Genomic DNA, 24,910 nt, shown 5'->3' with positions numbered 1-24,910 from the left:
CATGGCACTGCTTGGCAAGCCATGCTGTGGTAGGCGTCCCACATATAAAGTAGAGGAAGATGGGCATGGATGTTAGCTTAGGGCCAGGCTTCCTCAGCAAAAAGAGGACTGGCAGTAGTTAGCTCAGGGCTAATCTTCCTCAAAATAAAAAAATTAAAAAAAATAGAAATTCCAGGGCTGGGGGCCCCAGGCCCTCAGGTATCTGCAGGCTCTGCCCCTTCCCCTGGTGGCCAGCCTAGGAGACAAACTCCTAGGGAACAAGGATTTCAGGCTGCAATCCTGCTGCTTCCTGACACCCCTCCTGCTGCTTCCTGACACCCCTTGGTTAGGAGCCTGTCTTAACCCATGGTGTCCATGAAATCGTGGGTGTGATGTGTCCATTATACATCGGTGCTAAAACATAATAAATACACAGCTATGCAAAGAAGACATGTTCAGCGTTATTTCACTAACGTCATCTCTGCCTCTCTGCTGTGGTGGACAATGTTATCGGGCGCTGCCTTCCCCCTTCATCTTTGGGGCTCTCTGAGGGCAGGTGTTCTGTCTCCTTTCTTCTCTTCCTTCTCCTCTTCTTTCTTCTTTTTAATTTTTTAATTTTAATTTTTTTTGAGGAACCCTGAGCTAACAACTGCCACCAATCCTCCTCTTTTTGCTGAGGAAGACTGGCCCTGAGCTAACATCTGTGCCCATCTTCCTCTGTTTTATATGTGGGATGCCTACCACAGCATGGCTTGACAAGCAGTGTGTATGTCTGCCCTTGGGATCCAAACTGGCGAACCCCGGGCCGCCGAAGCAGAACGTGCGAACTTAACTGCTGCACCACCGGGCTGGCCCTCTTTCTTCTTTTTAAAATGTGACTTTATAAAACTTGTAATTGAGGTATAATACACATACAGAAAGGTGCACCTATCATGAGTAACAGCTCACAGACTCGTGCAACCAGAACTCAGGTCAAGAAAGAGAACATTATCAGCACTCCCCAAAGGTCCTTTTTCCTCTTCAGCCTCCTGCCCAATTTAAAGAAAAAGATTCTTACTTAGCTCATGGCTGTTGAGGGCACATCATAGTCACGGCTTTATTGTATTATTACAGCAACCCTGTGGGGCAGATGATTACCCCCATTTTACAGTCAGGGAAACTCAGGCTCAGAAAGGGTAAGTGAACTGTCGGGGTCAAAGGGTCAATAAGTGACGGGGATTGGTCTTCTGAAGTCAATTCTGTGTCACACGTCTCCATCACATTCTTTAATGTGCAAAGAGGGGTGGATGAATACGTCATCAGAAATAAATCTGCATGGACAGCTCTGAGATTATTTTCCCAGAAACATCCCCTACTTCTGGAGACTTCTCCTGTTTACACCCTTCAAAATGCTTCCTGAGGGAGCTGCCAAGTTCTTACAGGGCCCTGCCTGCTGGTCACAACTGATTGGTCCAGAAGTGGGCACCTGACCCAAGATGGGCCAATCAGAGAGCTTTCCTGGGTATTTTGGTTTCATTCTTTCTCGGGAAATGTAAAACTCAACTGCTGGTCGTCAGTTATGTGGAGAAAGCCAGCCTACAGTGAAAGAGAGAGAGAGAAAAGAGGGGAGAGGAGGGGGGAGGAAAGGGGAGAAGAGAGGAGGAGAGGAGAGGGGAAAGGGAGGGGAGGGGAAGGGAAGCAGGAATGAGAAGCAGAGGAAAGGTCCTTGTGGTATTTGCATCCCAGATTCCAGTTGACCCTGAGGCTCTGCCCCATCCTTCCTGTTCCTGCAGCTGGGTTGCAATGTGGCAAGCCTCCCCGTCCATCCATCCATCCATCCACCTCCAGTGCATCCCCCTTTCCACCTAAGCCAGACAAGCAAGCTGCTGTCCGCAAGCAAAGGTACATTAATCAATAGACCAGAGAAAAAGCAACCAGTCTATCTATTTAAATGTTTATACACGCAGAGATCAATTTCCAGCTGTTTGAGATATAGATGGATAAAACGGACTCCTCTGTAGAATGGGGATAAGGTAACCTATCTTGTGGTATCACTGTGAGGGTTGCCTGATTAAACAAATGTAAAGCAGCCTGCCTAGCATGCCTTCAATGATGAGATATTTTGGGAGTAAGTGTCCATTTTAAAACCTTGAACTCAGCTCTTCCTCACGGTGGAATTCTAATTAATCAATGTAGAAAGAATGATGGAAACAGAAAAGCACCACCTAATGACCGTTGCAGGCCAGAAGCGGTAATGGATGTTAAAATTAGTGGGCAGAAGAATGGTGAGGAACAGAGTACTTGCATTGTCTTAAAGTGTCTCCCGAGAAGATACTTATTACTTATCAAGGGGAAGATGGTAACTGCACAGTGGAGAAACCCGTAAACTTCACCTTAACCAAGCTACTAAGGTTAAATCACCAGTCATAAGACACATCCATAACACGTACCTCCCCATATCATGCACAGAGAAGGGTACATCGCCTCTGTGGTTTCCGCCCTCAAGTTCATGTTCTCAACCTCATCATGAGGAAACATCAGAATAACCTAAACTGAGGGACATTCTACAAAAATAACTGTTCAGTACTTTAGAAGTAGCAAGGTCATAAAAGACAAACTGAGGAACTGTCAGGGACCGGAGGAGACTAAGAAGACATGACGAGATGTGATGTGGGAACCTAGATTGGACCCTGAGTCAGAGAAAGGACACGAGTGGGAAAGCTGGTGACATTCAAGTAAGGCCTATCGACTGGCTCACAGTATTAGCTCAGGGTGAATTTCCCGGGGTCGAGCACTATACCATGGCTATGACGTAAGATGTTAACATAGGGGATTCTGGATGAAAGGTATACAGGAACTCTCTATACTATGTTAGCAACTCTTCTGTAAGTTGAAAATTATATCAAAATAGGAAGAAAAAAAGCATACATCCTTGAACTGGAAAAGAAAAATCTCAGGTCCAGTCTGTCCCCAATAGGTTTGCTTGAACTAATGATGTAAGTATCAACGACATGCAAAATTTAAGGAAAAAACTATAAAACCAAGATAATAGCTGAAGCTATAATTTAATTCATGGAGATAGCTGCCAAAGACTTCCAGTTTATAGAGTACCTGTCCCCCAGCGGAGGGGAGGTCTTTTAGCTCCGCGAGCTTATTTCTGGGATGAGAGCACACAGAGGAACTCAGATCCTTGACCCAATCTCACAAGAGTTGCAGCAAGAGATCCCTCCACCAGTATTACTCAACAGCTGCTCCTTTAGCCTCTGCTTGAGTGCCTCTGATCATGAGGAGCTCACTACTCTCTTCCTTTGGATGATTTTTAGTTTGTGAGCCCAAGTGCCATTGATAGAAATGAGAAATCAGAATTAACCCACATGAATAGGACTAAGTAACCCAAGCTGATAGAGCACTGCATAGCCACTGAGAGTGATAAGAATGTGGCTTATCGCAATGCACAGAAATGTGTATGTATTAATCTTAAGTGACAAGAGCAGAACAGAAGTTGCATTTACACACTGATTACAGCTACATTACAATCTGTGTGTACATTAAGAGCTAGAAGAAAATTTAGAATGGTACAAATAGTTGTCGTTTCAAGTTGCCTTGATTTTTAACCAGTGGTATATGTATAGAATTCTAAATGAAATTTAGTATCCAGAATTTTTTTAAAAACCCCTCCATTAAAGGGCTTGGGGATTGTCAATTCAAGATTGATTGAGAATGGCTGAATGGTGCACTAGATTGGTAAGAATCCTAAGGCCATGTCTCAGCACTATGGGCAAGAGCGATATGTTTGATTAGTGATGTCTTCCAGGGTGAAGGATTAGCAGTGGCAGTGTGCGTGCAATGTTGTTGCCATCTCTTCTTGACACACTCCCAGCAACCAGTGTCACTTTTGTAGACACTCTGAAAGATCAATGAGCTAATTAAGGAGCTATGTGCAGGAAGAGACCTCTTCTGTTAGTCACAAGCAGTAGGATTTGGGGCAAGTCATTGGGATATAAGATGGAATGAAATATGTACCACAAGGGGAGGAAAGGCAAAGTCTTCTGCAGCAGAGGCCCATTTGAGAGTAGGGGGGCACAGTAGGAAGGCTTTGTGGCATTTGTACTGGGTCTTGAAGAATAAGATTTTGCAGGTGGCGCTGCTTGGGAAGGGTATTCAGGATAGAGGGTGCGGCATGGATAAAGGCATGGAGGTTGGAAAGCAACAGGCCTCCTTGGGAGGAAGCAAGGAGGTCGCTATGACTGGAGGGTAGCGCAGGCGTAGGATGGTGGTGGAAGACGAGCTGGAAATGACGGAGGGGCCAGACAGAGCGTGTCCTGACAGCCAGGGCGATCAGTTTGGATTTTATTCAGTTAGTCACGGGGACTTGGACAAGTTTTGAGGCAGGTGGTGCTTAGAGGGAGATGAGACCAGAGAGTGATGACAAAATGGTTTTTTCCTGGAAGACCACCACTATGAGAGGATCCCAGGCCCTGGATTTTGAGAAGATCCTTTTGGAGCGTGGGGTGGAAATTAGAGCAGTGGGATAATGGGGTGCGGGAGATATAACGAAGCCCCATTGAGAGCAATCCCCTGGGTTCCATCTACGGTTCAGCACTCCTGAGCTCCAGGCCAGGCCCAGGGACGTGGAAGCTGCAGCCTCTGCCTCTAGGAGCTTCTAGTCTGTGGAGAGAGGAACCATACCCCAGGAAACAACTAGACCACGTAGGATCCAGCACCAAGGGGAGGGAGCCAGCCGGGCGTGCAGCATTTAGGGGTAGAAGATGAACCTGGGCAGCAGCCAGTGGGTCAGGCATCCTGGGGCTCCTGTCCTTGGTGGGAGGTGGCCCTGGATGACTTCTAAGGTGTCCTCAGACTCTGCACATCCTGGCTCTAGGAGAAGAGTCCTTGAGCAGAACTTGGACATGCAGAAGGGAGAGAAATGGGCTTTCTAGGTATGGTCGGGGGTTGGGGGGGCAGGTCGGGGATAGACCAGGGGCAGACGAGGACTTGGGATGTCTGGGGACACTGAGATGACTGAGCTGTCAGATCAGGTTGGGTAGGCAGGGGCTGTAGACCCTAAGGCCTGGCAGCCAATCAGGATGCCCTGGCTTGATGCAGTAGGCCAGGGACACTTAGAAGGGATGTAGTGCGACTGGGGTTTGGAGAAGGATAGCCTGGCAGCCATCATACTCCTAGGGTCCTACCAGATAAAGAAAGGGTCCCTGGAGGCTCATGCTGGCGGGTCTGGTAGGCCTCACGAGACTTAGGGGATCCCATGGATTCTGCTAGATTCATAGGAGTTGGCGAGATTCCAAGGATCCTATGACTTTCTTTTGCCTGCTCTTCCAAATCTGCAGACCCTCCCACCCCCGGGAAGGCTCTCCCTCCCTACCATGCCTCCACCCCAGAGTCCGTCGTGTCCCTGGGGACAGAAGGGAGGCATGAGAGCTGGCTTGGCCTTCAGACACAATCAGGCAGGTGCCTCCCTCTCTGTGCCAGGCCTGGGCAGACCTCTAGGTCCCTCCTTCCCCTCCATCATAGGGTTAGGGGAGGCTCCAGGGCTCTGGCCAGGCTGTGGGTGGTGGTGGCCAGAGTGGAAAATCCCCCACTGGCTGAATTATATCGGTGTTTGGCAGGCCTGGTCTTGGCCTTCTGCCTGGGGCTCAAGGGCCTGACAAATCTGTTTGGAGCCCTGAGTGCAGGGTATGAGGTGACAGACAGGGTACTGGCATGGGGACTTTTTCCACTCACCCCAAAATGAGGGGTTCTCCTGTGCCAGGTTAGCGGGCGCTGGGTCAGCCTCGGGTCACTTCAGGCAATGAGAAGCTTGTAGCTGGGAAGCAGGGCTGCCGGAGACGAGGGATAGAGGCACATGATGGATCAGACTTGGGGGCAGGACAAAGGGTAGACGGGGGCTTGGGAGAAGGGTAATGGGGGACACAGGAGTTTTAGGAGACCTCAAGATGGGGGTAGAGTCGCCATGGGGCAGGAGAAGAGAGACAATGAGGAAGAGAAGCAAGGGCATTCTTGTCCCCTCTTCCTATGCTCCTGCCCAGGGCTCCTGTTGTTCCAGATGAGTGTGAGAGGCACAAGCAGGAGCCAGTGCGGCTTACACTATGGGTGTGTCCTGAGTACTTGCTGAATTATGATGAGAATTTCTCCAAATGCCCCATTTGACCAGGAAAGCCTCTGAAGCTGCCCCAAATAGGTTGGACTTCAGCCATTGGCATCCCAGCTGCACCACCTGCATCAGGGCTAATGATACCACCATCAGCACCACCCTCACCACCGCCATTATCATTACCATCATCCTAGCTACTGACTGCATCATCCCCAGACCCCCCAACTGCACCCCTCAAAGGCTTGGGGGTCCTGGGAACCAGGACTTGAGCCAGACCTTCGAGCACGTCACCCATGGACCAGTGGTGCTCAGCAGTTTTGCTCCACAAGGGGACATTGGCAATACCTGGAGACATTTTTGGTTGTCACAGCTGGGGCACTGCTGCTGGCATGTAGTGGGTAGAGGCCAGGGGTGCCACTAAACATCCTACCGGGCACAGGACAGCCCCCCAACAAAGAATTATTTGTTCCAAAATGTCAATAGTACCGAGGACGAGACACCTGCCTATAGATCCCATGGCCCTCACCCCAAAATGCCCCTGTCAAACCTCTGGGTCCTGGACAAGAAGTGGTCTTCACTGCTCCATCTCACGGCAACTTTGTTCTCTCTTATCGCGCACACCTCCTGGCCTCCACTGCTTGTATTAAAAAGTCAATAAGATGAAAAGTCCTTTGCGGCCACCATCGAGATGGAAAACACACAGAAACAACTGATACACGGAGCACAGGGTACACCCGGGATTGAGGTCGTGTTTGCCCAGGGCAGGGAGGCAGGGACTGGACCAGATCCCGGGATATAAAGGAAGAGGGAGTGCCCAGGCCTTCACTCCACGGTGACCACACAACTTGGAGCAGCTTTTCCTCTGCGGCCAGTTGGGAATCGGCGTCCTGAAGTGGACGGTGGTGGCCTTCGGCCTTCAGCTCTTGGAGGCGGCAGAGGTCAGGTAAGTCTGTGGCCTGGCTAGTGGTGCAGCAGCTTGAGCAGGAGACTGAAACCCTGCGAGGGGCAGCCTGGCCAGGAGACACCCAATCTATCTCTGGTCTGGAATTTCTGCTAGGGGCAGAGAAGGCTCCCTGAGCAGGTGTAGGACAGGACCCAGAGGTGGGAGGAGATAGAGCCTCTGCCCTCAGGAAACTCCAGTCGAAGGGAGAAGCACCGTCCCTTCCCCCATCTGATGAGAAAAGGCAGACCCGAAAAAGAGAGAGCGAAAGAGAGAGTAGGGGTCCTACTGCCCAAGCAGACCTGAATGGCAGGTGTGGTTTCCTCCCACCGAAGGGAACAAATATTTCTGGGTAGGGAGACATTGCTAAAAATTTCCTTAAGGCCCCAAATTTATTTGGCAGATGCCAAAATCATCCAAGCAGAAACACCAGTAATGTAATCTCCATATGCTGAGGTGTCAGGGGAAAGGGAGTGAGGTGGCATGGCTCACAGGACATCACGGGAGCTCCTGGCCTGCCACACTGCTGCTCTTCCATCATTAAAGAGTGATTCCTGGGAAAAGAGATGGCTCCTCTCAGAAACTTCTTTTAATATGCAAATTCTGTAGAGGTGGTTAGGATGAGGCAACAAGGTGGATGGGTTTAGCAGAGAATTTCTGGAGAATGCAAGGAATTCTGCAGCCTGGAGCAAGGCCTGGGTGGACCAGCAGAGACCCCCTAGGCAATGACAGCAAGCACGGCTGGGAGGAGGAGAATGAGGGTGACATGGGCAGAAACCCACAATTCATAACTCCCAATTCCAGAGCTGATCCGGGCTCCAGACCACCAAGGCCAGCTTCCCCATTGTCTTGGGGTCCTGAGAAGAGCTGTGACTGGCCCCAGGCAGACAATGAGCAGGAGGGGCAGAACTAGGATCCTGTCTTCTCAGTCCCAGTCTAGCCGTGTTCCCCTATACCCATGCTCTGTCTGTCACATTCAGCCAGCGGGGTGCCTGAGGGCCACCACACAAGAGGACTTTCTTTGGGGTGAACTTGGCCATCTCGGAAACCTTTTTAAAAATGCACATATTCAAAGGACAATGCCTGGAGTTCCTCTCCCCTTCCTGGGAAGGAATTTATGGGCTATTTGACAGAAGAGGACCAGGGTGGGGTGAGGACCCTTGAGATGGGAGGCAGGGGCATGCATGGGTGAAGGTCATTGTTTTCTGAATCTTGGAGCAAGTCCTGAAAAGAGTTTTGAAAAGAAAAGAGAAAGAGAAGGAGAGGGGAAGAAAGAGGGAGGCAGAGGGAGAAAAAGTCAGAGACAGAGATAGAAAGAGACATTGAGACAGAGAGAAACAGATGGAGACAGAGACGGAGACAGAGGAGGAGTGAAACACACAGACACACACAAGCGACACATGTGGGGGGACAGAGTGGCAGGGAAACTGAGGCATACATTAGAGTGGAGAGAGATTGGGGGTCAGGGCTATTAGAAGCGCCCTGACACCCAACCTGCTGTGGAGTCCCCCTGGAGAAGTAAAGTCCGTCCATGAAACGACGAAGGAAAAGGGCTTACTGAAGGAACTCCTGAGGACCCAGAAGTACAGCCCCGTCCGGAAGTACTGCCTTGGTGACGTCGGCGTGGCCTATGAGCCCATGGCCTACAAGGATGTGCGTCCTGACCCTCCCCGGGGGTACCCCTCTCCCTGCTGCCAAAGGCTGAGGGCCAGGCCTGGGCCATGAGCTGCACCCCTCCTCTCTGCACCCTCCCACCCGTCCCCTGTAGCTTGCTCCCTTCTCTCAGACCTGCCAGCCCAGATTGCCTTCCCTGGGCAGAGCACGGGAGGGCCCCTGCTCACTTGGCAGCTCAGTCCACTGAGAGAACTTTGCAGCTAGCTGCCCTGGGTGGGCATGGGCTGAGGGTCTGTAGGTTCTGGGCAAGTATGGAAGGAAGGCTCAGGCCCCTGCTTCTGGTGCGGGCTGTAGGGCAGGGGCTGGTCCCTCCCCTGCTCTGTCCGTGGAGGAGGCTGGGCCTGATGTTCCCTGGATCCCTCCAGAGCTAACAGACTGCCTCATGGCCCCCCAGGCTTCCTGCTTTGGCAAGACCAGCATTGGGACCCCACCACAGAACTTCCTGGGCCTTTCTGATACGGGTTCTTCCAGCCTGTGGGTGCCCTCTGTCTACTGCCAGAGCCAGGCCCGCAGTGAGGGCTGGGCTGGGCAGGGGAGCGCAGCGAGCAGGCAGGGCACTGACACCCTCTGGGAAATGGCCAAGCAATAGGGATTGCTGGGGGGAGCTTCGGTCCTGGAGAGGACCAGGGACTTGTCCAGGGTCACACGGCACACCTAAGCCAGAGGGAAGCTGGCTCTGGAGCTGTGTAGCCCCTTTACCTTCTCTGCTCATCGTCCTTCATGTCTCCAGTCCACCCCACTCTGCTCCACTCTTTACAAAGTTCTCACTGAGTTTCTCCAAGGCAAATGGGAGAACAATACAGGATGTGGTCCCCAACCTGTAGTTGTATTTGGAGACTGGCGATGTTCACTTACTTTCTTAAGGCTGCCCTGGTCCCTGCCGAAGCCTTGGGGTTTGGGTCCTGACCCCTCTAGTCCAGAGGGTTCCTCATTGGCCCTGCCCTATACTATCTTGGGATCCTGGCACGGCAGCATCTTGACTGGGTGAGGGTCGGGGGAATGCAGGGATGCCCCAGACCCTCATTCACTTCTTCATCTGATGAGTAATTTCTCAGCACTTACTCTGTGCCAGGCGATCTGCTGGGGGCAAGCGAGACAGAGATGGATTCCATGCAACCCGCCACAGGGAGATCACAGTCCTAGGGTACCCCAAGAGTCCGTAAGTCAGAGGGGGCTCTGGAGCCAAGGCTGACCAGCTCCCATGCACCTTCCAATGCCAGGAACCTCGGTTGGCTACCCCTAACTGGGTGGCCTGGGGAGTGCTGAAGTCCCAGGATGTGAGCACAGGCTGGGAGACAGGCGGGAAACCCTACAGGCTTGACAGCTGGATAGCCCCCAACCAGCCAGCCAGAATTCCCTCACCCTGCAGCTGACCACGCCCACTTCAATCCCAGGCAGCCCTCACCCACTCTGCCAACAGACAGACCTTCTCCCTGCATGCGGTATGGCAGCGGCAGCCTCACCGGCTTCTTCACACTCTGATGGTGAGTGATGCTGTCTGCGGCTCCCCACGCCAGGACATGGAGTCTGATGGGGAGACTGAGCCAGACACCCTGAATATGGAAAAACACCTTGTGCTCTACTGTACAGGACAGGAAATAGTATAATAAAGGCTCATTCATTCACTCCTCCAGCCCTCACTTGGGGCCATGATGTGCCAGGCACTGAGGAATCATGATGAATGGGGTGACAGGTCCTTTTCCTTAAGGAGCTGAAAGCCTGGGGAAGGAGATGGTAAGGCGAGTGCTTCAGCCATCAGGGAAGGCTACGTGAAAGAGAAAGCGGCTCTTTCAGGATCTGCCAAGAGGGGAAGGAGCAAAAGTGAGGGAGGGATGAAGAACGAGTGTTGAGGGGTCTCTGGGGGAGTGTGGGATGGGGAGCGAAGTTACACTTGTCACCTCCCATCCTCTGTGGCCCCTCCAGGTCCAGAGCATCCATGCCCCCAACCAGAAGTTCAACCTGAGTGAGAACGGGCCGGGGCCAACTTCATCTACTTGAAGTTTGAAGGCATCACGAGCAGGGCCTACCCTGCTCTGGCCATGCGTGAGGCCACCACAGCCCTACAGGGCCTGCTGCAGGAGGGTGCCCTCACCAGCCCAGTATTCAGCGTCTACCTCAGCAAGTGAGGACCCGCCTGGAGGTCCCCAACTCCCAGAACCCCCCCAGGCCTGGACAACTGAGGCTCAATGCTTTGGGGTTTGGAGGCCTCCCAGTGGCCATTTGGCGCCAGCCACTGCTGTCCTAGGGCCTTCCCTCCTGGGCTTCTGATTCCTCCCGCACCCCACCCCTCTCCCCGACCCCTGCCTCTGTCCCCACCCCCTCTGACTTCTTTGCATTTCTTGGTCACAACAGAAGCTCTTCTCTTCTAGCTGAGCTTTGCTGTGAGTGTTGCTGCTGATTCTCAGTACCTCTTGGATTTACCTCCTGCCCAGCGCCCCAGTCAACTCATTGTCTTCTGACCAAACATTTTCCATCGGGACACCTCTTTGTATGGTAATCTATTGCTTCATCTCCTTTGATCCATTGTTCCAGCCAGGTCCTGGAGTCTTCTGGGCTAGGTCCGCCATTGACCCCTAACAAGTTACCAGGTAAATGCAGGTTATTTACAGGGATGGGCCTGGGACCCAGGGAGGTGGAAGAGGGTCAGTGGCCTGGGATGGACTTTGCTTTTTTCCTCGCCAGAATTAACCAACCACTTTCTAGAGATTGGCAGCATCTAGTATCTGGAGTTTAATCAGTTGAGTGGGACTTTCTATGATATTACCCTGTTACTAATGTTGCTGACTTACTCTCTACCTCTGTTTACAATTACTCTGAATTTAGCTTTTAGGAGCACCATCCAGTTCCACGCTCACATTCGGCTACGAGGGGAGGCCTCTGCAACAAACACAGAATGTCCCTCCATCCTCTCCACCAAGGCTCTACCTCCCTTCAGTCCCAGCAGAAAAGTAACAAGCTGGGCCCAGGTCAGGCTCCTAGTGACACAGTGCACTAGCAGCACGAAGTGGAAGGGACAGGAGAATGGAACAGGGCGTCAGGAGGAGGGGCCAGACAACCAGTGCTTTCCCCACAGGCAGGACTTTGTGGAGCAGCATAACCTGGGAGCCTGAGGCACTGGGAATTCTGATAGGCTCAGCCTGGGAGCCCCAGTCAGAGATATGGGGAGACATTGTCTTTCCTCAGGGAGCCCTAGTCCGAGGGGGGACACGGCCCTGCCTCAGGGAGCCCCGGTCTGAGGGGGGACATGGCCCTGGCCTCAGGAGCCCCGGTCTGAGGGGGGACACAGCCCTGGCCTCAGGGAGCCCCGGTCTGAGGGGGGACATGGCCCTGCTTCAGGGAGCCCCGGTCTGAGGGGGGACACAGCCCCGGCCTCAGGGAGCCCCGGTCTGAGGGGGGACATGGCTCTGCCTCAGGGAGCCCCGGTCTGGAGCCAGAGCAGGACTTCTGTTTTCCTCTGAGGGTGACTGCTCAACAAGGAAGTCCCTTTCCACAGCCACTCCCTGACTCACCTTTCCTTTCACCTCCTGCAGCCAGCAGGGGTCTCAGGACGGGGGAGCAGTCACCTCTGAGGGTGTGGACAACAGGCTGTACGTGGCGCATCTCCTAGGCCCCATCACCCTGGAGCTCCACTGGCAGATCGGTGCTGAGGAGAGAGTCTGTGGCAGGGCTTTGGGGATGTGGGCACTTCCTTGGAGCAGGCTTTGAGGCACTTCACGTCACACACATACATCCAGGTACTGCTGGGGGGTGGGGACAGAGGACCCCTGAGGCCTGCCCCTGCAAAGCCACAGCTGCCCTCTGGAGATTCAAGACCCAGCTCAGCCTAGAGAAGAGGGGTGAGATGGAGGCAACATAGGAAGGGGCAGGACTCGGAATCCCAAACACTTCAGACTCTAGTCCAACCCTATGGGTTTACAAATTAGAAACTGGGATGTGAGTGCAGTGAGAACTAATTTGCTCAAAGTACTTACAATGAATCAGTTGCTGTGGCTTTCAGTGTTTCTAGAATCTTCCTTGGAACTTTTTTAGAAACAGATTCCATGGCCATTTAGATAGACTCTGGTATGGTGTGAGGCAGGTGGATGGCTGGATTGACCTCTGCAAAGTTCTTACCTTCCTGAGATGCACCCTGACTCTGTGGCTGTAGCTGTTTGCCCCTCAGTGGTGGGGAAAGCCCACCTTCCAGCTGATCTGGGTTGGAGGGTGCTGAGGCTGTTCATCTCCACACCATTCAGGTTCCTCATTGGTGGCCAGGCCTCCTGCTGGTGCTCCCAGGGCTGCCAGGCCATCATGGACACAGGTACATCTTTGCTCACTGTGCCCCAGCAATATGTGAGTGCCCTTCTGCAGGCCACGGGGACCCAGGAGGACCAGTACGGACAGGTGTGTCTGGTGGAGGCATCCTCTTTCCTAGGAGAGGCCAGCCAGGAGGCATTTATGGTTTCTCCTGGGAGCACAGGAATAGCTTGATTCTCGGCCTCCAAGCTTCTAGTTGCCCCAAGGCACTGGCGGGGGTGGGGGGTGGGGTGGGGGGGGGGGAGTAGGGTGCAGGGAACTGGGATGGCTGGGGCTGGGGGCAGCCTGGGGGCCTAGAGGCTGATTCTGGGGCGCCAGATGCTTGTGCTGAGGAGCTGTGGGGAGGTTACCGCTAGGCAGAACTTCCTCTGAGCTTCAGCCCCTCAGAGGAAACAGGTTAAACACTTGCTGGGCTTTGGAGTAAGAGCGAAAGAACAGTCCTGGGGGCCAAGCCAGTGAGAGACAGGGGCAACCCTTAAATCCACAGCCCCTCACCTCCACAGGGCCGTGCCCGCTGCTCTGCCTCTCTCCTGAGCCCAGCAAAGTGTTTGCCTAGTTCGTGCATCCCACTAACTTTGAGGGGCTGCTGGGCTACTCCTTCTCCAGACCTATGTGTTTTAAGAAGACACTCGCAGAGAAGGGGCATAGATTTCAATCTCTCATGAAGAAATCCAGGCAAGACTAATGTTTTTAGGGGGCAGATGCTCAGGTGTCCCCAAATGCCATCTACTGTGCGTGAGTCCAAATGTGTAATGCCAGCAGGATTTACACAAGACTTTCCCTTAGTGTTGCAACCTCCAGTCCAAAAGCAGACTTGGGGCTCAGGCTGGGGACTAGAGGGGCTGGGGTAGCGGGGGTGGCAGGTACTCTCAGGTGGGCCCTGTTCCTCTCTGCAGTTTCTTGTGGACTGTAACAGCACCCAGAACCTGCCCACCTTCTCCTTTATCATCAGTGGTGTGCAGTTCTCTCTGCCACCCTCCTCCTACATCCTCAACCTAAGTCGTGGTCCCTGCAGGCTGAGCCAGGAGGGACACGAGTCAGGGTGGGAGGAAGGCAGGGGGGCGGGGCCAGAAATGCTCGGTCTGCTCACCTTGTGCCATTTCCCGACTGCTCGCAGCGCTGACTTATTTTCCCCATTCATTGATTCTAAATTCCCTTCTCTGGAACGAGGCTGTGACATAGAAGCATGTCATCTACTATTAATTATTATTATTAATTGGTGGGGAGAAGCACTGGGCTCTTTGTTGAGCACTTACCAGGGTCAGCAGCTGTGCGAAGCACTTTGCCAACACTATCCCACTTAATTGTCACAACATGCGATGAGGAGGGTTCTAAATTCCATTCTACAAGTGAAAACTTGGAAGTTCAGAGAGGTTAAGTAAGTGACCCAAGGCTATATAGCTAGTTAGGGTGAAGCTAAGGTTTGAATGCAGGTTGGTTTGACTTGAAAGCTTTACCACCAGGCTGACCTGCCCCAATCGGGAGCAAGAGGGAGGCTGGAGGGAACACAGGGAGAGGAGACCCTGCAGACGGCCATTGCAGCCTGCATTCACCCATTCCAGAAATGTTCTCTCACTAGCCCGCCTGCTGGTGACTCAGCTGGCCTGCGAGTCCTCAAGGACAGAGCCCCTGGCTCATTCATTTCTGCATTTGTGCCTCTGGCCCGGGGCTCGGGGCTGAGCAGTGCCCTGGCCACATGTGAGTGAATGAATGAGTGCTGCCCGGTTGTGTTGTGCAGAACAATGGCTACTGCACTGTGGGGGTCAAACCCACCTACTTGGCCTCCCAGAATGGCCAGCCCCTGTGAGTCCTCCGGGACGTCTTCCTCAGGTCCTACTATTCTGTCTACGGCATGGGCAACAACAGGGTGGGTTTCGCCACTGCCACCTAGACTCAGTGCCTGGCCCCCTGAGCTCTCTTCTTCCTCTCGGCCCCGCACACTGCAGGGGATTCTCTCTGTGCTTCTTTGGATTCAGCCTTCCTTTTCTGGACTCTCAACTTTCTCTCCTAATAGATGATTCTTCTCCATGTTGGCCAGCTCATGGTTTTTAGAGGGGAGTTGCAGCCTGTAGGGCAGTTCCTGGGCTCAGGCAATGGGAGAGAGAGAGCCAGGGGCAGATTTGCCTCTGCTGGACCACATTCTCCCCGAGGTGCTAGGAGGTTTCTGGATGGGTCACTGAGGTTCTAAGAGAACTGGGGCATAAGGTGAGGCTTGGGGATGGGCCCTGTACCCCTCAGAGTCTCTTCACAGCTTCTCCCTGGAGAGGGAAGACAGTGGGTAGTGGCACAAGGCAGGGCATTCTGTTCTGATGGGCAAAGGAGCCCTACTCAACCTGGAATGCTCTGCTGACCTAATATCCCAAAAGTACAAGCAGAATTAGCCCATGCATGTCCACACGCATGTCTCCATGTTTGTCCACTAGCTGTATGACTAGGAGTCCAGTGCGTTCCAGCCTAGGCCTCCGCCTCCTTCTCTGTGATAAGTTTGCACTAGGAGATTTCTGAGGAATGCTGGATGCCTCTGTGTACTTGTAACAGTCATGGGTCCTTTAGCAAGGAGGGTGATGCCACCAGACCCTGTTTCCAGGAAAACTTCAGAAGGTCTAGGCGGAGTTAAACTGATCTTCTTTTCATCCAAACCCTTATGTCCCAGGGCTTGTATCTGAAGAAGGGCTGGCCCTCAATGGTGGGTAGGAGGAATAGCTACCTGAATCACATGGAAATCAAACCCACTTGCTCTAACCAACTGAGCAAGAGGTCTTGTCCCTCTGGACTTCATCCATGTTCTCCTTAGGAGCCATCCAGCAAAAGATCCAGAAAGCTAGGGCAGCATGGGATGGGGAGGAGGAGGAGAAAGCAGAGTATGATGGTTCAGGACCCTGTAACTTCCAACAAGGAAAGTGGACATGAAAGGAGATCAGAACATATCTGATTTTTGATGGTGGTGGGGGGTACTAGCAAGCTCAGACTGATGAGGCCCAAGTGTAGAGGCAGTATAAATCGAAAACTCATAATGGGAGAGGAGGTGGGTTCCATTCTACACTCATATTTCTTTCACCTTGTCCTTGACCAGCTGACCCTAACCTTGTCCCTTACGCTCAGGGTCAAGGGTGAAAGCTCCAGATCCAGTTCAGGTACCCTACTATAAACCAGGAGGGTAACAGGTTTGCCACGGAGGAATTTCTATGGCAACAGCGCACCATCTGGGACCCTACATCTTTCCTAGACTCAGGAAAGGCAGCCTGCTGCAGGCCTCTCCTTGGGGTCAGGCAGGCCAGAGGGTATATCTCTGGTTCGGGACATCACTGCCTGAGAGGAGAAAGAAAACTTGAAAAAGGGGCAGATACGAACTGGAAGGATGGTTCCAAGCTCAAGGCCAAGTCCCTGTATCCAGTCCTGGGCCCACAGAGCGAGACTACAAATCCCGGCGTGCCTGGCAGAGCCGCAGCGAGGACTACGCTTCCCAGCGGGCGCCGCGGCGGGACGACGAGGGGCGGGGCAGGGCGGGGAGGGGCGGGGCGGAGTCGCGGGGGCGGGTGCTGCCCTCTGCCGGGCGCGGCGGGAAGTGGGTGCGGAGTGACAGCGGGAGCCCGGGCGCCGGGCGCGGGGATCGGTGACAGCAGAGACGGCGGCGGCCGCGGGTTGGACGTAGGGAGCGGCGGCGGCGCCGACGGCAGCGGGAAGGGCGGACGGGGCGGGCCTCCCTGGTGGCGCGGAGCCGGAGAGCCCGGGAGGGGGCGGCAGGCACAGCTCGCGGGCCGGACACCTGAACTTGGGACAAGTTGCCGGAGCCGCGGGGCGCGGGCGGCGGACGGATTGACCTTCAGAGCTAGGTGAGCGGGGCTGGGGGACAAGGAGAGCGCGGAGGGCCCGGAACCCCCGCCCCAGGCTTCCCCCGCTCCCATCCCGTGGGTCCGGGAGACAGGTGGGTGGGTGGGGGTGCCGGGTGGAGAGGGGAGTGGGACCGTGTGCGCCGCGCCGCCACCCGCCCCGCTGTCCGTCTAGTTCGGGACGCCTGGCGCGTGGCCAGAGCGGGGCTGCTCGCCGAGCCCGGGAGCCCCTCAGGCCTCTCCGTTCAGGCCGGGGCCGGGGGCGGCTTCTCTGCGACCTTATGTAACCAGGCGGGAGGGGCCGGGGCGGGCATGGGCCTTCCCGGCCGGGGAGCTGGGAGTCGAAGGGGCGGGAGGCGTGGGAGTGTACTTGCAAGAAGTTTAAGGGACGTGTGGGCCCTGCGCCCACTTCTTCTCCACCGGACGCGGCTGGGGCGGGTGGTTCTGGGGAGGGCGCCGGAGGTAGGGGAGGTGTGCGGGGGCCGAGTCCGGCCGGGCCAGGCCCTGCCTGGATGGTCCGGGGGAGTGGGAGGGCCGGAGCGGCGCCACGCCCCGGGGGCTGGGCTGCTGGAGGGGGGGCGAGGGGAAGTACCATCCCTCGCTCCCTTCCCGTCCCTTTCTCCCCCTTGGTTTCCTGAAGCGGCCGCCCCTGCCCGCGTCCCCTGGTATCCCTGAGCACAGCCTTTTTCTTCCCCTTGCGTTATTCCACGACCTTAGGGAACCCCAATCCCAGAGCTCACCCTCCGCGAGTCCCTCTTTCTGCCTTCGCTGGAGCTCTCAGCCATCTGCCCGCCCCCCGAGTGTCCCCTACCGTCTGGGTCCCGAATCCCAGAAAACACGCCCCCTTCCCCCTATTCCCTGAGTCCGCGGCGCCCAACCCCAGGCTGTCCGGCCCGCAAATCAGCGCCCCTTCTTTTCCCCCCTCCCCGTACCCGGGTCAGATATTGGCGGCAGCGCGTGCGCTTGCCTCCTCGAAGGGAGCGGGCCGATGCCAGCTGGGTCCCCGCCCCTCGGCCCCCTCCCGGCCCGGGCTTTGGCTTCACGCACGGCTGCCCCTAGCTGCTCCGGGTTGCGAGAGCAGGTTCGCGCCGCAGCCGCCCGGCGCGCCCCAGCCTCGCGCCCGGGGGGAGGGCGGGAGGGCGCCCGGGGCGGGGCTCGTCTGCGCGAGCGCCCGCACTGCCCCGGCTCCCCCGTCCCCGATCCCTGCCAGCCCCTCGCCGCGGTGGCGGCCTTCCCCGATCCCGCGTCAACTCCAGCCGTCGCCCACTCGCCTGTCTGTTCTGGGAGCGGTTCTTCGCCGACAGTTTCTGGACTAAACTTGTGCGCAGAGCTTTGGTTTAGCGTTCGCGGGGAAGTGTCAGTTAATTACCGCCCAGCTCCCGCCTCCCACCCTGAGGGAGGGGCTGCTTAGTCTAGCAGGGACGGGGACAAGGCCGGGGTGGGCGCCCAGTGACACCTGTGGGATGTGGGCTCAGGCCCCTGCGCCCACCCTGTCTGAGATTCCACCAGCCCCAGACCCGGCACTCTGGGGCAACTGGTGGGGGGGGGGGGCAGTGGGGGGCTGGTCTCTGGTTTCCTGTAGGGCGGCGGCCAGACGCGGGGGGGGGGCGGGGTTGGAGGGGAGGTGGCTCATATCAGAACACAGTTCTTGGCTCCTTGGCCTATTCCCTCTGAGGCCTTCTCTGTGCCCAGCCTCGGGGACAGCCCCCAGGCCCTCGGGCAGGCAGATCACGTCTGGGAGAGAGCCAGCCAGCAACAGCAGCCTTAGAGGCAGTGGAAGAGCAAGGGCTGGCTGCCTTGAGAGCTGTGCCTGGTAGTCTGCCTGTAAGCTTGTACCATGCCTCAGTTTCCCCAGCCATGGGAAACATAGCAGTTTGCTTGGCCCCCTTCTTTCTGCCTGACTTCTGACTACTGGGATGGGTGAGCTGCGAACCAGAGAGTGATTTTTAGGTGACTCTAAGCTCTGCTTCTCTGGGAGAGGAGCCAATATTGCTTATAGTTGACAAGGCCTGTTACGGCTGCAATCCTATTTCGTCCTCAGCTCAACTCTGTGAGGTGCAGCCAAATGCGAACCCAGGTCTCCTGGTTCTGGTCCATGGAAGGGGTGCAGGGGGTGGAGCAGGGGACATCTCAAGTGAGCACTGAGTCCCCGGAGAACCACCTGGGCTTCTGAGGGCTGATGGCAGGGCTGGGCCAGGGCAGGCAGGAGCCCATTCAGGGCCCCGGGCTGTGGGGATACCCAGTGCCTCCCCACATTGACCTTCAGGCCCTCCTTTCAGCCTCTCAGTTGGAAAGTAGGTGAGTGGGCCTCCTACCCCTCAGGCAGGGCTGCCCTTTGAGGGTCTGGCTTCTGGCCCTGATCCCTCCTGGGGCCCTGTTTATGGCTGTAATTGCATCATGAGGAGTTTATAGAGTTACTTAGCACCTGCCCCCACAGGGAGTGGCCCAGCCACCCCCTGGCTTCTGTGTCTTCCTTTTCAAAGTCAACTTGATTTCTACCAGTAGCAGCAGGGGTTTCCCGGACCGCAGCTGGCATGAAAGCCAGGTTGGGCCTTTGTCCTAGGGATGGGGGGCCGTCAGCACTGGGGGCTGGTGTGGGGCTGCCCTGGAGGTGACCGTGGACATTGGGTTGACTTCCTCTGATACAGAGGGAGGGAGGTCAGGATTTTCAGAGCTGCCAGAAGTGTCCACATCCCAGGATAGAGCGAGCGTATATGCATTTGATGTGTGCATCCTCATCTGAAGAGAGGGCGATGAAATGCACGCTAGGCCATGTGAGGATTCAGGGTGGAGCAGTGCTGGCACGGGGTGAGCCCGTGGTGTTGCTCTGTGTGTCAGTGTGGGGTGTGTGTAACCAAAGGGAGTTTGTGTGTGTGGTTGTGAGAGTGCAGGTATCTAGGTACACGTGTATAGATGAATTTTGTCTACGTGTGTCTATGGGAATGTAACAATAACACAAGAGTATATTAATAAAATATTCATCTATTCTTTTTATGCTATAAGACAATTTTATAATGAAATTTAGTTATAAACAATAGTTGCCAACATTTATTATGCGTTTACTCTTTAGAGTGAGGTAGGAATTATTATTTTCATTACACTGATTCAGACAGCAGTTAAGCAAGTTGCCTGAAGTCACACAGCCTGGAAGCGGGAGGGATTCTAAGCAGGCCCAGCTGACTCCGAGATGCGTGTTCTCAGTCCCTAAAGAAGACCACTGCAGGGTTTCCCAGTTCTCTCTCTCTCTCTCTTTTTTTTTCCTGAGGACGATTCACCCTGAGCTAACATCTGTGCCAATCTTCCTCTATTTTGTGCATGGGTCACTGCCACAGCATGGCCACCGATGAGTGGTGTAGGTCTGCGCCTGGGAACCGAACCCAGGCTGCTGAAGCAGAGTGTGCTGAACCTGACCCCTAGGCCATGGGGCCGGCCCTAGGAGTTCTCTCAAAAGGTGGAGGTGTGGTGGTCTGGGAAACTTCTTTCTCCATCCGGGGTCTCCTACTCTGAGCAGGGGTGGGGACTTGCCGAGGCTCCTGCCCCAGGACCACACTCGTCTCCTTGCTGCTCTTCTGAGCTGCAGACCCAGGAGACCAAAGGACCCTGGCGAGCACTCCTGATTGGCCTGAGGATGAGATGGCTACCAACCAGGCTTCCTGGGTCTCCTTGGAAACCTCAGACGTTAACTTGTTTAATCAGATGTGGAGAAGAGGCTGTGGGGACTGTTAGGGGACAATGAAACACAGCAAAAACATGAGGAGAACATGGGCACCGCACGCTGCCTCGGTCAGGGCGCTGCTTCTCTCAGCCTCAGTTTCCATATCTGTGAACCTAGATCACCTGTGGGGTCCCCTCCGATGAGAACCTTCTGCAGATCTTTGGCTAAGGCACCCGGACAGGAGAGGTTTCAGAAAGGGAGGGACGTGGGGTCTGGGGGACCGCTGAAGTCCCCTCAATAGAGCTTTAGCTAAAGGCTGGCCCTGGTGGAGTGACCAGCCAGGCTTTCTTAGACATAGCTGCAGCCGCCATGTATCAAGCACTGAGCGAAGTGTAGCCTCACCAGGGGTTGTTGGGAGTGTGGGCTCCAGGCCTGGGCTGCCTGGCTTGGAACCCCAGCTCTGCCACTTACTAGCTGTGTGACCCTGGGCCAGCTGCTTAACCCCACTGTGCTTCCATTGCCATCCCTGAAAAGCGAGGGTTATAGTAGCTCTACCTAACAGTGCTGTAGTGAGGGCTGAGCATGTCGATGTGTGCTGCATGGATGGGACTTAGACTAGTGCCATGTTCAGGAAATGTTAGTTATCATCATACTTAAGTCTTACAACTCATTTATTTCTTGATTTCCCATTTTCAAGTGAGAAAATAGAGGCATAGAGAGCTCTAGGGAAGAAATAAAGACCCATGGGTTGCAAACAGGCCTGCCCGGTGCGTCTAACATCTTCAAATGAAATGCCTTACCTGGGGTTTTGTAGACTCCATGGCCACAGTGCCTACCACTCCCTGTTGTACCATACCCAGCCTAGTCTCCACATTTAACAAGATAACACAGGGGACTTGCAGTGCCTGCAGCATCACTCCCACTCCAGCCCTGCCCCTCGGGATTCCTTGGGTAGCATCTGGCCTGGCCGCTTACTACCCACTGGTGACCTGTTGCTCTTCCCTGCATGCCTGCTGCCTGCCCCTCCTTCTCTCTGCACCAGAGGTGCAGATGCCCTTGGCTGCGATGTCACCGAGGGCAGAGAAAATCCCAGCGATGGGGCAGGATCTGGACTTACTGTGCCCACCGGAAGTGCTTGGCTGTGAGGTGATGGGGCAGTGGCTGAGAGCCAAGGGCAGTCGGGAGGGGCAGAAGCAAGAGGCAGAGTCATCACTAGTTTTCTTTCCTGGCCCTTAACTGTGGGCATAGGGAGGAGGAGAAATGAAGTCTGGCCGTCCCTACCTCCATCCAGCTTCCTTGGGGACAGCCCTCCTCGTTGGCTCTTATCCACAAAGAGGCTCCCAGGGTAAAGTGTGATGCCGTGAGGATTAATCCAGGAATTCCAACAGACTATCCAGAAACCCATGATCCCCATGCCCTCCTCCCAGCCCTTGTTCATGCTGGTCCCTTCTCCTGCCACACCCTTCCCTGCTCCCCTCCTTGTAACCGAATCCTCTGTCCGTCAAGGCACACCTTTCCAGGAGACCAGGGGACTGTTCATCTGACCGCAGCCCTGGCTGGATATTATGATCACCTGGGAGCTCTTAAAAAATACCATTGCATCTGAATCTTGGGGGAGGGGCCTAGGCATCAATATTTTTAAAAATTCCCCAAATGATTCTGATGCCCCTTCTCTAGGACAGTGGGTCTCAAGTTCGAGTGGGCATCAGAATCACCTGGAGCAACTGTGAAAACACGGCTCGCTGGGCCCACTCCCAGGGTTGCTGACTGAGAGGGTCTGGAATCAGCAGGGCTGCAGTGGGTCTCCAAACTCCATATGGTGTGGAATTTGCACTTCTGACAAGTTCTCAGGTGATGCTAATGCTGCTGGTCCCCAGGCCACACTTTGAGAACCTGCCTCTTTGCAGTTACCCAGGCAAGAGCTTTCTGTCTCCGGGGCCTCTCCGGGGCCTCTTAGGCTTGTCTCCTTTTCCAAGCTGGATCCCCAGGGACAGGGACCGCTCTGAGACCATTTGGTGCCCCCCAGTCCCTGGTATAGTCAGCCCTCCCTTCCCCACCTCCCGGTAAACTGACCACTGTCCAGCCTGTGGTGTGGGCCCCACCCTCTGGGACAAGTGCTCAGGAAATATTTGCTGCTCAATTAAGGCAGGATGAGGCGGACCACGAAGGACACCACTAGCCCTGAGAGTGGTCAGAATGCGGGGCAGGGTCTGAAGCTCCTGCAAAAGTGCTTGGAGCCAGCGCAGCATGACTGGATTGGGGGGGAGGTGTCCACAGCGGCCCCTCGATTTGTTGAAATGAGGCTGTAGAGAGACCCATCGTGTTACTGTACTTTCCCACCCCGTGGAGGGCAAGTATTGGATCAGTGTTTGACTTGTATTTCCTGTTAATAATAAAAACCATAAAACACACAGAAAAAGCAGCTGTGCCCTTCTCCTTTCCTCTTCCAGACTGGAGAGGTAGGGAGGGCGGGTGGCTGTCTCCATCATCTTCTAGGCGGTCCTGGGCCTTGAGGGTAGCAGATAGTTGAGTGATCCTGGGGCTCACCCCTGGGCTTGTGGGGGTGCAGTCTTCCTTGGAAGCTGGGAGAGTTGGGGTGAAGCCTGGTAAGCAGTAAGAAGTGGTGGCAGGTCCTTCAGCCCTGTAGGAGGGTGGCGGATGAGCTTGGAGTCTGAGCCAGTGAACAGATGAATGGAACGCTCCAACATCAGCATCCTGAGCGCAGGGGTTGGGTCTGTTTTGTTTGATGTGGTATCCCCAGCACCTGGAAGAGAGCCTGGTGTATAGTGGCTGCTCAGGAAATCTTTGTGGAGTGAGTGGGTGAACGTGAATTGAGCCCCATCATGTGCCTGGAAATGAGGACACAACAAATGCCTTATGGGTGGCCTCTGCCCTGTAGGAGCATTACCATCTGAGACCCAGGGACTTGCACACAGCTGGACAAGGAAGCGCTCGTTGCCTCCGTCCCCCGTGATGCAGGCCCAGCCTTGCTCTGGCTGGCGTGGGGCTTACAGTCTGTCCCTCTCTGAAGAGAGTTTGCCAGCACCCCCGCCCCCTGCCCAGTTCTACCAGTGGGGCTGTGGGGTGGGGCTCTGGTTTGTTTTCTCCTGTTTGCCAAGGGAAGTCACAGCCTGTCCTCTGCCTTGTTTATAATTGGTTTCGGGACAGCACCTGCCCCAGCGCTCTGCAGTTCCTGAAGGGTGCAGAGTGGCCAGGAGGTGACACACTATACTGTCCACCCCCACTGCGTCTCCTCCCCTCCCTGCTGTAGCCAGGTGCACTCCTGGCTGCCCCTGCCAGGAAAGTGCTGGCTGGCTTTGCTGGAGGCTGATTGGGGCTGTGGGACTGGGGGCCTTAGAGGCCGGTTGCTGCTGCCTCCACATCATCCAGAGGAGGGGACTGAGGCCCAGGGAGCATAAGGAAGCGACTCCTGCACCCCATGGCCTTGAGCGCCACTGGGGTCAACAGGTGGGACTGAGCCCCCCTGGGGGCCTAGCACTGTGCCAGCCCAGCAGCGTGGTGGGAATAAGAATGCAGCTGCTCCCTCAATGCTGACAGCCGCCCACCCCCGCAGAGGACAGAGCATGATAGCACAGAATAACGTCCTCACTGAATGGAGAGGTGTCTGTCGGTGCCGGGCCCTTCACTCTGAAGAGCATTCTCCTTCGATCCAGAGAGAGATTTTACAAAGGGCCCATGCCAGCATAGAGACCTCTGCCCGCCCTCGGGCCCCTGGGTCCTGTCACTTGGGGATCACCTCTGCAGGCCCGAGAGCCTTCCTTCCTGGACGAAGTCCTTCCTTCCAGGAAGACTAGAGGGTGCTGAGTGTGAGGGGAGGCCACAGGGAGGCCCCTGAGCCACCCACCTGCCACTTGAAGCCCTGGGCCCTGGGGGTGTGGTGCTAAGTTGGGCCCAACAACTCAGGCCTTTTTGGAGCTGCCTGTTGCTGAGCCCCAAGACTTGGGCCTGGAACCTGAGGCCATGAGTCTGCTGCCCTCCCCTCCAGTACCTTCTCTCGCCTGCTTTCCTTTGCCCCCATGTCCTATCCCTCTGACCCTCCATGTAGTTCCACGACATCTGGAACCTTGGCCTTTAGTGCATGTGTGTGTGTCTCTCTCCTGCTCACTGTCCCGCTTCTCTCCATCCTCAACTTATTTTTTCTGCCTCCCTTCTTTGTGTGTGTTTGGAGGGTGTTTTTGAGGCCCACGCTGCTCCCTCAGTGCCTTCCTAGCATGAGTCCCCAAGCCCTGGTGTTGGGGGCCCAGAAGAATGGCCCAGGGCAGGGTGAGGCGGGTGTGAGGGTGCCCAGGCCGAGGCAGCCCCCTGCCTTCGGCCAGGAAGGCGCTTGTGGTGGCTGGGACGCCCTGGGGAAGGGGTGGGAGATGAAAGGCGCTGTGGTGCCCAACTCTTGTGGGCTGAGGGGCATCCAGCAGCTGGGCCAGCTGCGC

The 24,910-nt window shown here is 55.3% G+C and overlaps 2 protein-coding genes and 1 long non-coding RNA gene across 6 annotated transcripts in view; 2 read left to right on the top strand and 1 right to left on the bottom strand.

The window, feature by feature from the left end:
- Positions 1–4,276: 4,276 nt before the first annotated feature.
- On the bottom strand, positions 4,277–6,035 carry LOC103563492 (uncharacterized). Of its 3 annotated transcripts, XR_011529752.1 has the most exons (4): positions 5,904–6,035; positions 5,698–5,792; positions 4,734–4,861; positions 4,277–4,626 (listed from the first exon to the last, which is right to left on the bottom strand). It is a non-coding gene; the product is annotated as an uncharacterized lncRNA (long non-coding RNA). The 3 variants fall into 3 exon arrangements; XR_011529751.1 differs by lacking the exon at positions 5,904–6,035 and having other exon boundaries at positions 5,698–5,837; XR_011529753.1 differs by lacking the exon at positions 5,904–6,035 and having other exon boundaries at positions 4,734–4,836; positions 5,698–5,837.
- Positions 6,036–6,110: 75 nt separating this feature from the next.
- Positions 6,111–15,006, top strand: PGC (progastricsin). Its single transcript, XM_008538904.2, is given in 11 exon segments — positions 6,111–6,371; positions 6,940–7,010; positions 8,462–8,660; positions 9,076–9,193; positions 10,051–10,181; positions 10,605–10,659; positions 10,662–10,803; positions 12,212–12,358; positions 12,788–13,064; positions 13,874–13,976; positions 14,693–15,006. Coding segments are annotated over 11 exon segments (1,680 nt in total). The 3' UTR covers positions 14,869–15,006.
- A 1,530-nt stretch (positions 15,007–16,536) lies between these two features.
- TFEB (transcription factor EB) overlaps positions 16,537–24,910 on the top strand; it is a 45,386-nt gene continuing 37,012 nt past the window's right edge. Inside the window, exon 1 of one of the 2 annotated variants that reach the window (XM_070584618.1) lies at positions 16,537–16,810. The gene's annotated coding sequence lies outside the window, so the exon portion shown is untranslated. The remainder of the gene's footprint in view (positions 16,811–24,910) is intronic. The other variant, XM_070584612.1, reaches the window with a different exon arrangement.

This window comes from Equus przewalskii, chromosome 19 (genome assembly GCF_037783145.1).
Source record: "Equus przewalskii isolate Varuska chromosome 19, EquPr2, whole genome shotgun sequence".
In the NCBI taxonomy this organism is placed as follows: Eukaryota; Metazoa; Chordata; class Mammalia; order Perissodactyla; family Equidae; genus Equus; species Equus przewalskii.
Note: the sequence above shows the minus strand (reverse complement) of the source record. Positions and strands in the feature narration are given on the sequence as shown.